This window comes from Arachis hypogaea, chromosome 15 (assembly GCF_003086295.3).
Source record: "Arachis hypogaea cultivar Tifrunner chromosome 15, arahy.Tifrunner.gnm2.J5K5, whole genome shotgun sequence".
In the NCBI taxonomy this organism is placed as follows: domain Eukaryota; kingdom Viridiplantae; phylum Streptophyta; class Magnoliopsida; order Fabales; family Fabaceae; genus Arachis; species Arachis hypogaea.
Window position 1 is genome coordinate 114,202,407 of NC_092050.1, and position 11,000 is coordinate 114,213,406.

Consider the following 11,000-nt stretch of genomic DNA (forward strand, 5'->3'; position numbering starts at 1 on the left):
CTCCATGAGAGCCCACTGTCAAGCTATTGACATTAAAGAAGCGCTTGTTGGGAGGCAACCCAATTTCTATTTATCTAACTATATTTTTCTTAATTATATGTCTTTATAGGTTCATGATCATGTGGAGTCACAAAATAAATAAAAAAATTGAAAACGGAATCAAAAACAGCAGAAGAAAAATCACACCCTGGAGGAGCATCTGTCTGGCGTTCAAACGCCAGAACAGAGCATGGTGCTGGCGCTGAACGCCCAAAATGGGCAGCTTCTGGGCGCTGAACGCCCAAAATGGCCACCAACCTGGCGCTGAACGCCCAGAGTTGGGTGCAAAGGCATTTTATATGCCTAAATTGGTGCAGGGATGTAAATGCCTTGACACCTCAGGATCTGTGGACCTCACAAGATCATCTCAAGATCTGTGGACTCCACAGGATCCCCACCTACCTCCACTCACTCTCTTCTCTCTTCTCAATCATCCTCTATTCCCAATAAACACTCTTCCCTATTAACCCTTTACCACTCACATCCATACACCCACTTACCTTCAAAATTCAACATCTCTCTCCCACCCAATCCCACCCATATGGCCGAATACACACACCCATCCATCTCCTCCATATCTTCTTCTTCTTCTTCTATTCTTTCTTCTTTTGCTCGAGGGCGAGCAACATTCTAAGTTTGGTGTGGTAAAAGCATAGCTTTTTTTGTTTTTTTTCCATAACCATTGATGGCACCTAAGGCCAGAGAAACCTCTAGAAGAGGAAAGGGAAGACAAAAGCTTCCATCAAGGGTCTATAGCTCAGTGGCAGAACATTTGACTGCAAATCAAGAGATCCCTGAGATACCTCAGGGGATACATTTTCTTCCACACAATTATTGGAAGCAACTAAGGGTGGAACATCAAGAGCACTCCATCATGCTCCATGAAATAAGAGAAGATCAAAAAGCAATGAGGGAGGAGCAACAAAGACAAGGAAGAGACATAGAAGAGCTCAAGGACATCATTGGTTCCTCAAGAAGGAAACGCCACCATCACTAAGGTGGATTCATTCCTTGATCTTATTTCTTCTGTTTTTCGTTTTCTATGTTATGTGCTTATCTATGTTTGTGTCTTCATTACATGATCATTAGTAGTTAGTAACTTTGTCTTAAAGTTATAAATGTCCTATGAATCCATCACCTCTCTTAAATGAAAAATGTTTTAATTCAAAAGAACAAGAAGTACATGAGTTTCGAATTTATCCTTGAACTTAGCTTAATTATATTGATGTGGTGACAATGCTTCTTGTTTTCTGAATGTATGCTTGAACAGTGCATATGTCTTTTGAAGTTGTTGTTTAAGAATGTTAAATATGTTAGCTCTTGAAAGAATGATGACTAGGAGACATGTTATTTGATAATCTGAAAAATCATAAAAATGATTCTTGAAGCAAGAAAAAGCAGCAAAGAACAAAGCTTGCAGAAAAAAATATATAGGCGAAAAAAAATAATAAGAAAAAGAAAAAGCAAGCAGAAAAAGCCAAAGCTCTTAAAACCAAGAGGCAAGAGCAAAAAGCCAATGACCCTTAAAACCAAAAGGCAAGGGTAAATAAAGAGGATCCCAAGGCTTTGAGCATCAGTGGATAGGAGGGCCTAAAGGAATAAAATCCTGGTCTAAGCGGCTAAACCAAGCTGTCCCTAACCATGTGCTTGTGGCGTGTAGGTGTCAAGTGAAAACTTGAGACTGAACGGTTAAAGTCAAGGTCCAAAGCAAAAAAAGAGTGTGCTTAAGAACCCTGGATACCTCTAATTGGGGACTTTAGCAAAGCTGAGTCACAATCTGAAAAGGTTCACCCAATTATGTGTCTGTGGCATTTATGTATCCGGTGGTAATACTGGAAAACAAAGTGCTTAGGGCCACGGCCAAGACTCATAAAGAAGCTGTGTTCAAGAATCATCATACTGAACTAGGAGAGTCAATAACACTATTCGAAATCTGAAGTTCCTATAGATGCCAATCATTCTGAACCTCAATGGATAAAGTGAGATGCCAAAACTATTCAAGAGGCAAAAAGCTATAAGTCCCGCTCATGTGATTGAAGCTCTGTTTCACTGATAGTTTGGAATTTATAGTATATTCTCTTCTTTTTATCCTATTTGATTTTCAGTTGCTTGGGGACAAGCAACAATTTAAGTTTGGTGTTGTGATGAGCGGATAATTTATACGCTTTTTGACATTGTTTTTAGTATGTTTTTAGTAGGATCTAGTTACTTTTAGGGATGTTTTCATTAGTTTTTATGTTAAATTCACATTTCTGGACTTTACTATGAGTTTGTGTGTTTTTCTATGATTTCAGGTATTTTCTGGCTGAAATTGAGGGAGTAGAGCAGAAATCAGATTCAGAGGTTGAAAAAAGGACTGCTAATGCTGTTGGATTCTGACCTCCCTGCACTCAAAGTGGATTTTCTGGAGTTACAGAATTTGAAACACTACAAAAAAACTTGGTAATTATGGCGGTTTTTTAGGGTTATTACGGCGGTTTGAACCGCCATTATTACCTTGAATGGCGACTAAGAAAAACCGCCAGAATTCTAAGCGCCATTTGGTTATTACGGCGGTTTTTAAAAAACCGCCACAATTCCCTTGGTTAAAATGGCGGTTTTTTAACAGGTTAAAACGGCTGTTCAAACCGCCGTTATTTCCGAATAAAACGGCGTTTTTTTTGTTGGTTAAAACGGCGGTTCAAACCGCCGTTATTTCCGAAAAAATGGCGTTTTTAAATTGGTTAAAATGGCGGTTCAAACCGCCGTTATTTCCGGATAAAACAACATTTTTTTAGTTAGTTAAAACGGCGGTTCAAACCGTCATTATTTTCAGATAAAATGGTATTTTTTAATTGGTTAAAACGACATTTGAAACCGACATTTTTATCGAGTTAAAATGGCATTTCATGTTTAAAACGACATTCATAAACTGCTGTTTTTACTGAATAAAAATGACATTTTTTATCGTTTAAAAAGGAATTTTTAACAATTATTTTTACCACGTGAAACAAACAATTTTTTGTTTAAAATTTTATAATAACAAAAAATCAAACCCATAAACAAAATATTACCTAACTCAAATAAAATATCAAACATAATATATAATTTTTTTTATTAGTATTAGAAATCAAAAGTAATAATTTCTATACAAATAATTAAGCAAATTATATCCACTAACTATTACTTTTTCTATACAAATAATTAAGCAAATTATATCCACTAACTATTACTTTGAGAAGTATTAGCATAGGCATGCAAAAAAAGGAGCTCGAAGGACATGAGCTGTGAGCTAAAAAGTTGACTTCTGGCATCATAACATTTCTAGTAGCATTGGCATGAGCTTGAGAAATTAACCCACCAGAATTCCTAGTCTCCAAAGAACTTTCTTTGACTTTCCACTGATTTTAAACCTCTTCAAATTCTTGTCTTGAAGAACCTTCTTTATAGCCACAGTTTCACCAGTCCCCAAGCAATACCCCTGAACAACAAAACACAGAAAATTTTAACCATAGTATATATAGCATATAGATATTATAAAATGCTTAAGCTTCCCAAGTTTAGATACCAAATGTCCAGATAGATTAGAGTTATCAAGATCCCTGCAAAAAGTAACACAAGATGATCAATTTAAAAGAAAATGTCAATGGAACACTAACTACTTCATTCAACTTAAAATTCATAATGTCTATTTCCAATCACACAAAAACCTAAAGCATCCTACAAGACATACAACTAAGAATAAATAATACAGAAACTTAAAGCATCATTCGATCATTACAGCATTTAAGTATCAAAATTCTACCTACTAGTTTGTCAGATTAAAGTTTGGAATGTAATGAGTCACAGTAAGCATCACCTTTCATGGACTAAGAGTAACCTTTCTTCACAAACTGAACCAAGCTCTGCAAATATATAACATGGACAAGTTATACAATGAGAAATAAATTAACAAGGTGCTACCTTGTAATAAAGAAGCTAAAGAAAGTGCAAGAGGCATGCTTTCATCCAAGTCCTGAGTCCCACATTCTGTAATCACCCTATGAAGAACAGCTAGCAAGAGCCTGCAACAAATTCAACTATTTAACTCAAATTCATAGAAGAACAAATGCAACATTTGCATCAAGGACATTTTACTCTATGGATAACCATGAGTTCCAAGAACCCAATCAAGAACAAGACTTTACCTGCAAAACAAGACTTTTTAATATTTTTGTGATAACCTTTTTAGTTCCTGTGAATGGAATCATGATAACCAAAATCAATAAAAAAAAAGCCATCACCAGAATCTTCAGGTGTGAATATCAATCACTTTCTTCAGAATTTGAGAAGCAAACAAAAAAATAAAAATAAAAAAACAGAAAAAAAAGAGGAAGTAGCATCATTAAATTCTAATCGCTAGTGAAGCCTCCATTGGAATTGATATTGTTAAAGAATTTAGGAGGTCAAGCTTCCATGTATTGACCCTTTCCTATTAACAATTTTGTAGATCAGAAGAGTCTTGGTTGACCAATTATATTCTATGTCGATCTAACTGAATTATTCACTACTTACTTGGTTTAATTTGATTGTTAGCTTTCACGCCTAAAATATGTTCCTAGCCAATTCCAGTAGCTTGTCAAGGTCCCAAAAGTTGATGTATATATATATATATATATATTTTGTAGCACGATAAAAGTTTGGTAAGAACAACAATCATATTATAATTGACGGCTTCATCAAATGTGAACATGTATATATATATGTACAGTGGTAGTGCTAGCTAGCTATATCTCTTTCTAAACAATTGATTAGATTAAATGGGGCCAGACTAATTACGTATGTAGATATCATATATATGGTCTCAAAAAACTAGCTGATGAGCTATATATAGATAACATAAATATTCTTCTTCATGTTTATATGAATGTGAATTCTTCAAAAGGGATATGAACAACATATATATATACTACCAGTTAGTTGTGCATATGGACCAAGTGGAATAAGAAGGATCCAATTGGAGATGAATGAGAAAATTTAAGAAATACTACCAGCTGAATTTTGTCAGCAGCCCCAGAAAAATACTACCAGAACCAGGTCGAATCTGCAAAGTTCAAACATAATGTACCTTCAAATATTAAAAGGTAACAACAAATCAAATAGATAAATATACCAAAATTGAAGAATCTTACCCGATTGAGATAAGTAACCTTTCACCAAAATTGAAAAATATAACCAAAATTGAGATAAATATACCAAAATTGAAAAATATAACCAAAATTGAAGAATCAGCTGCCCCAATTAAATCACCAAATCAGAAGGATTGAAGAAAAAATAAAGGTTACTACTCACTCTCAAGAAATACTATCTAAAATGTACATTTCAATGCTCCACAAATTTGAGATCAAATAAGAAATACTGGTTCTTCCAAATCAAATAATATTATATCCTACTTTTCAAAATTAACATTGGTCATCAGTTAAAGCTAAACTGATAAAATACTTTCATGAGTAAAGGCTAAACTCCATAATATGTAAGTGGAATCAAAATTTATACTCCATTAATGAACTAGTTGACAATTGAAGACGATCATAATCACACTGCAATGGAAAAACATTAGTTGATAACATAAAGTAAACTTTTAAATAACTAAAATAACCTCTTAAGAAGATCATAGTTATCACCTGGATAATCGGAGAATCAGGTTCCAGTTCTGTCATAAAAGCATTGATAAGGGCAGAATTTAGTTGAAGCATTTCATCGGGCATGTTGTGTGCTAGTAAAATAAAAATGAATTCACATAGAAAAATATATTAGTTATACATGGAGAAATTCACATAGATTTTATCAATAGAAAGGGTGTCTAATGAAATTTTCTTTTAGGAGTCAAATCAAACTCTAAATCTTTTTATCAATAGAAAGGGTGTCTAAAGTCTCCATTAAATCTAAATTACTGCTGATGCTAACTAAACTTCCAAATATATTAATACTCCTCCTTCTCCTTCTAAAGTTCAACATGAAGGAACAGGAGATTATAAGGGTCACACCTGAAATGGGATTGAATGAAGAAAGGGGTCTCCAGACTTGCCATATTCTTTGGCAGCAGATTCCTGAAGCAATCTCGACCACGGTTGCCCTTGTCCCACGTCACCAAAATTTAAAGCTTTCAATAAAACAATCCACCACATAGTAAGATATAAAGCATGAGCTTTCATATTAAGAATCAATGAAAAATTAAAAATTACAAGCAACATTAGAAGTACCAAATTATATCAAATCAAATGAAATAAAAGAAAAGGACATAATCATTATCAGAAGTGAATTGTTGAATAGCAAAACAGAACATTTATAATGTAAGAATGGAAACAAATAAATAATCATGGATTCACTTTTTTTTTTCTTTTTTGGAAGAATTAAAGCAAATTTGATATGGATAGGCAAGAATACTCACAGTTAGTGTTGCCAACTTCATGAACAAATAGAACAAATTATCAAGAATTTAAAGAATGTACTCTACAGAAGTGAATTTGATTGCTGCATTCACCTTCTCTAGTAAAATAAAGAAAAGAGAAAGGAATTTAAAACCTGCTGGATTGCTCCAAGAGATTTTCATTTAAAAACCAGAAGCAATGAAAAAAAATTGAAAGGATTTAACAATGACAACTAAATTTTTTATTTTTCTTTCTCTGAGCATGCAATTTACACAGATGTTAAGATGAACTCAAATTACTTACGATGACAAGGAATCTAGTTCACTTATAGTAACATGGAACATGTTGGTGAACTCAGTTATTCAAGGCAAGACCAAATACCAGAAATTGACATGACCAAGTGCACCAAAAGCTATGTAGAATTGATTTTCCATAAGATCCAATTATATTCTTGCAATTATATTATAGTACATACATGCATATAGAAAGCAAATCAGGCAAGTGTTTCAACTTTCAATTACCAAATCAAATATCAAAACATAACATAAGATCTCCTACTTCAGCAAACAAAAATACTCGGAAGGAATTATCTGCCTAATTTTATATTGCACAGATCTTCTATAATCCCAAAATTTAATAATATTTTCAAAATACACTGAAAGAAATTATTCATTATAAAAGAACAATGACACCCTTGAGAAGAAAGCAATATACTAGTAATTAGTTTACCTCTCTTGACCAGAAAACATATTTCACAGAAACACCATCAAAAATACCAGTTGATATGTTGTAACTATCAACATTATATAAGAATTACACTAATAGATAGGCAAACCTCATTAACAAGAATATATAATTACACAGCAAATTGTGGATATACATGTTAGGATGGGAGTAGTATATATTAGTAATTATTAGGAGAGACTGGTCAACAATTTCACCTCTGCAAATTGAGGAGTTATATGACAAATGAAGACAAAATAAGAGAAAAGAACAAATTGAGGTCAGTGTTGAGTGCTTGGTAGAGAGGGAAGCATGGCCACTTGTTTGAAGTTTCATGCTCCCAAGTGCACTTGAAGCATAGCAGCAGCACCAACCTCAAGGGGTTACAGTAATTATTATTATGTTTGTAATAAGATTTATTTTTAAATATTAACTTTAGTAAAAATTAATGAACTTCTCAGTAAGACTAAAATGAAAATAGTCATTGCATAAACAATTGCATCTAGGTTAAGATATACAATCACACGGACCTGATGGGGAGGTACTTGAAATGGGAACCGTAGAACACCTAAGAATATTAGACTTGGAATTAGTGGGCAGTTTCTGAACAGTGTCAGTGTACTTCCGGTTAAGTTGCACAAAGAAACCAAACAGCACAGCATGTCGCAGATATGACTGCCGCTCATTCTCCCATAGATATGGTTGATACCTTCACATATGAAATCAGATAAAAGAATCATTACCAGACCAACAGAAAGAAGGATACTACAAATTCTCTCGAGACAAGAAAACAAACAAAAACTACATTTCAACCTCCCATATTTAAACCATGGAGCCTAAGTATCTAGCAGTATCTGCTACCATATAAGCATTAAATGGTGGATGTTGCTTGACAAATCATGACATCTTCAAAATCAGGATTAGTAATTTAACAAATTTAGTTATCATAAACCATCTATTTATGGATTGTAAATTGCTTCCATCAAATATTATTTACAAGGCGAAAAAATGAAAAAACTTGAACAAAAGAATAAGAAAACTTACATAAGCCAGTCAATAGGATCAAGCCTCTGAGAAAGGCGGTTTAATAACTGATCTGAATGTTCTCTAATGGCTGAGGTCTTCGAACTTTGGTCCTGCTTCCTCCTGACAGATACTTTTGCCTTTGCGTTTCTATGTAATTCCCCAATCACATTTGAATCACCACCAGACAGTATATCAGTGGCAAATTTTACATCTAACAAAACTTGCAAGACTCCTTTTTCTGACAATTGATGAGCACCACTATCTTGAGAAGAAAGGAACTCCTCAAAGATACCAATCACCTATTTAATAAAATACAGTTACTGTACATATACGCATGCATATTCCTATGTATTGTTTGTATTCAGGTTCAGGTCCAACATATTATATGAAAAAATTTTACAGATCTCAAGACATGGAAAAAATATGCATAAAAACATAACAGATGATGAATTTTATCAGCACACTTTAAGATTAGAATAGCATAAATCACAGTTTCTTGTAATAACAGAGGGGAGAAGAATAGAACAGAGGAGGGAATGCCTCACCTCCAATTTCTTCTAACAAGGAAGAAAATAAAAAACCTAGAATTAAAGAAAAAGACGTAGTCATTGTTAGCATAGAACATGGCATATTTATTAATCATGAGTAAACAGAAGAAGATAATACAAATTTGTACACTAACCTAGATGCTCAATGAAGCTCGATGGAGATGGAGAAATCGCAGAACACAACTCGATGCCGTAGAAAACACTTGCGCAACAGATCTCATCAATGGAAGAGAAGCGTTGATGGAGGAGATCGCCGCCGAAGAAGATCGTCGGAGGAAACACTTGCGCAACAGATCCTCGTAGTTTTATGAAGTTTCTGCAACTTGATTTTCCATTTCAAATTTTTAGGTATTTTTCACAACAGTAGAAAGTTGAGAGAGAGAAAGAAGATCAACCTTGCTCTCACACAGAAATTGTAGCTGGAGGCGAACACGCCACCGGAGGAGAACCTTCTAGAGCAGATCGTCATTGGAGAGAGCACACAATCTCGTCAGAGGATAACGCCACTGAGAAGATCGCCACTGAGAATATCGTCGCCGGATTAGCCGCTGGAGTAGATCGTCAATGGAGCAACCGCTGGAGCAGATCGTCGTCGGAGTAGATGCTGGAGCAGATCGTCCCCGGAGTAGAGCACAGGTCTTTGTTTTTGGGTTTGGTGGCAACGCGCGTTAGGTTCAGGAATAATGGGTTTTCGGGTTAGGTGTTGGAGAAGTGTTTTATTTGGGCTTGTTTTTTCAAATGATGGGTTTTGATAATGGCGGTTAAAACCGCCAGAATCACCAAAATCGCTATTTTATACAAATTAATTATGGCAGCATTATAAAATGCCATAATATCTGAACATTATGGCAGGTCTTTAAAACCGCCGTAATATAAATGCCATTTTAAACTCTTTTTTTTGTAGTGAAATGGCGCGCTTCTAATTGCGTTGTAAAGTAGACATCCAGGGCTTTCCAGCAATATATAATAGTCCATATTTTGGCCAAGAATAGACGACGTAAACTGGCATTCAACGTCAGCTTTCTACCCAAATCTGGCGTCCAGCGCCAGAAAAGGAGCCAAAACCAGAGTTGAACGCCCAAACTGGCACAAAAGCTGGCGTTCAACTCCAAGAAGGACCTCTACACGTGCAACACTCAAGCTCAGCCCAAACACACACCAAGTGGGCCCAGAAAGTGGATTTATGCATCAATTACTTACTCATGTAAACCCTAGTAGCTAGTTTATTATAAATAGGACCCTTTACTATTGTATTAGACATCTGGGGATTACCTTATGATCCTTTGATCAGGTTTTGGGGGCTGGCCATCTCGGCCATGCCTGGACCTTTCACTTATGTATTTTTAACGGTAGAGTTTCTACACTCCATAGATTAAGGTGTGGAGCTCTGCTGTTCCTCAAAGATTAATGCAAAGTACTACTGTTTTCTATTCAACTCATCTTATTTCGCTTCTAAGATATCCATTCGCACCCAAAAACGTGATGAAGGTGATGATTATGTGTGACGCTCATCACCATTCTCCCCTATGAACACGTGCCTGACAAACACCTCCGTTCTACATGAAATAAGCTAGAATGAATATCTCTTAGATCTCCTAACCGGAATCTTGGTGGCGTAAGCTAGAATGATGGCAGCATTCAAGAGAATCCAGAAGGTCTAAACCTTGTCTGTGGTATTCCGAGTAGGATTCAATGATTGAATGACTGTGACGAGCTCCTAACTCGCGATTGCAGGGCGTTGAAAGGATAGTAAATCCTATTCCAGCATGATCGAGAACCGACAGATGAATAGCCGTGCCGTGACAGGGTGCGTGAGCATATTATTCACTGAGAGGATAAGATGAAGCCATTGGCAAGGGTGATGGCTCCAGACGATTAGCCGTGCCGTGACAGGGCATTGGATCATTTTCCCGAGAGATGACCGAAAGTAGCCATTGACAGTGGTGATGTATCACATAAAGCCAGCCATGGAAAGGAGTAAGACTGATTAAATGAAGATAGTAGGAAAGCAGAGGTTCAGAGGAACGAAAAGCATCTCCCTTCGCTTATTTGAAATTCCTACCAATGATTTACATAAGTACCTCTATCCCTATTCTATTATTTATTATTCGAAAACATCATTATCAATTTATATCTGCCTGACTAAGATTTGCAAGGTGACCATAGTTTGCTTCATACCAACAATCTCCGTGGGATTCGACCCTTACTCACGTAAGGTATTACTTGGACGACCCAGTGCACTTGCTGGTCAGTTGTATCGAAGTTGTGACAAATT

At 35.6% G+C, this 11,000-nt stretch overlaps 1 protein-coding gene across 16 annotated transcripts; it reads right to left on the bottom strand.

Annotated features, from left to right (window-relative positions):
* Window positions 1-3,109: 3,109 nt before the first annotated feature.
* Window positions 3,110-9,475, bottom strand: LOC112750490 (uncharacterized). Of its 16 annotated transcripts, none has more exons than XM_072216579.1 (13): window positions 9,121-9,475; window positions 8,860-9,041; window positions 8,723-8,758; window positions 8,196-8,476; window positions 7,682-7,860; window positions 6,449-6,541; window positions 6,045-6,160; window positions 5,682-5,773; window positions 5,049-5,101; window positions 4,021-4,082; window positions 3,878-3,923; window positions 3,587-3,620; window positions 3,110-3,499 (listed from the first exon to the last, which is right to left on the bottom strand). In XM_072216579.1, the coding sequence occupies exons 8-13, from the start codon at window positions 5,763-5,765 to the stop codon at window positions 3,371-3,373; spliced, it is 408 nt and encodes a 135-aa protein (XP_072072680.1). In that variant the 5' UTR covers window positions 5,766-5,773; window positions 6,045-6,160; window positions 6,449-6,541; window positions 7,682-7,860; window positions 8,196-8,476; window positions 8,723-8,758; window positions 8,860-9,041; window positions 9,121-9,475; the 3' UTR covers window positions 3,110-3,370. The 16 variants fall into 16 exon arrangements, 7 of the variants coding, with proteins under 7 accessions (XP_072072680.1, XP_072072679.1, XP_072072681.1 ...); XM_072216578.1 differs by having other exon boundaries at window positions 6,449-6,546; XR_011872170.1 differs by lacking the exon at window positions 6,449-6,541 and adding an exon at window positions 4,206-4,252 and having other exon boundaries at window positions 3,110-3,620; window positions 5,682-5,710; window positions 9,121-9,474.
* Window positions 9,476-11,000: the final 1,525 nt, after the last annotated feature.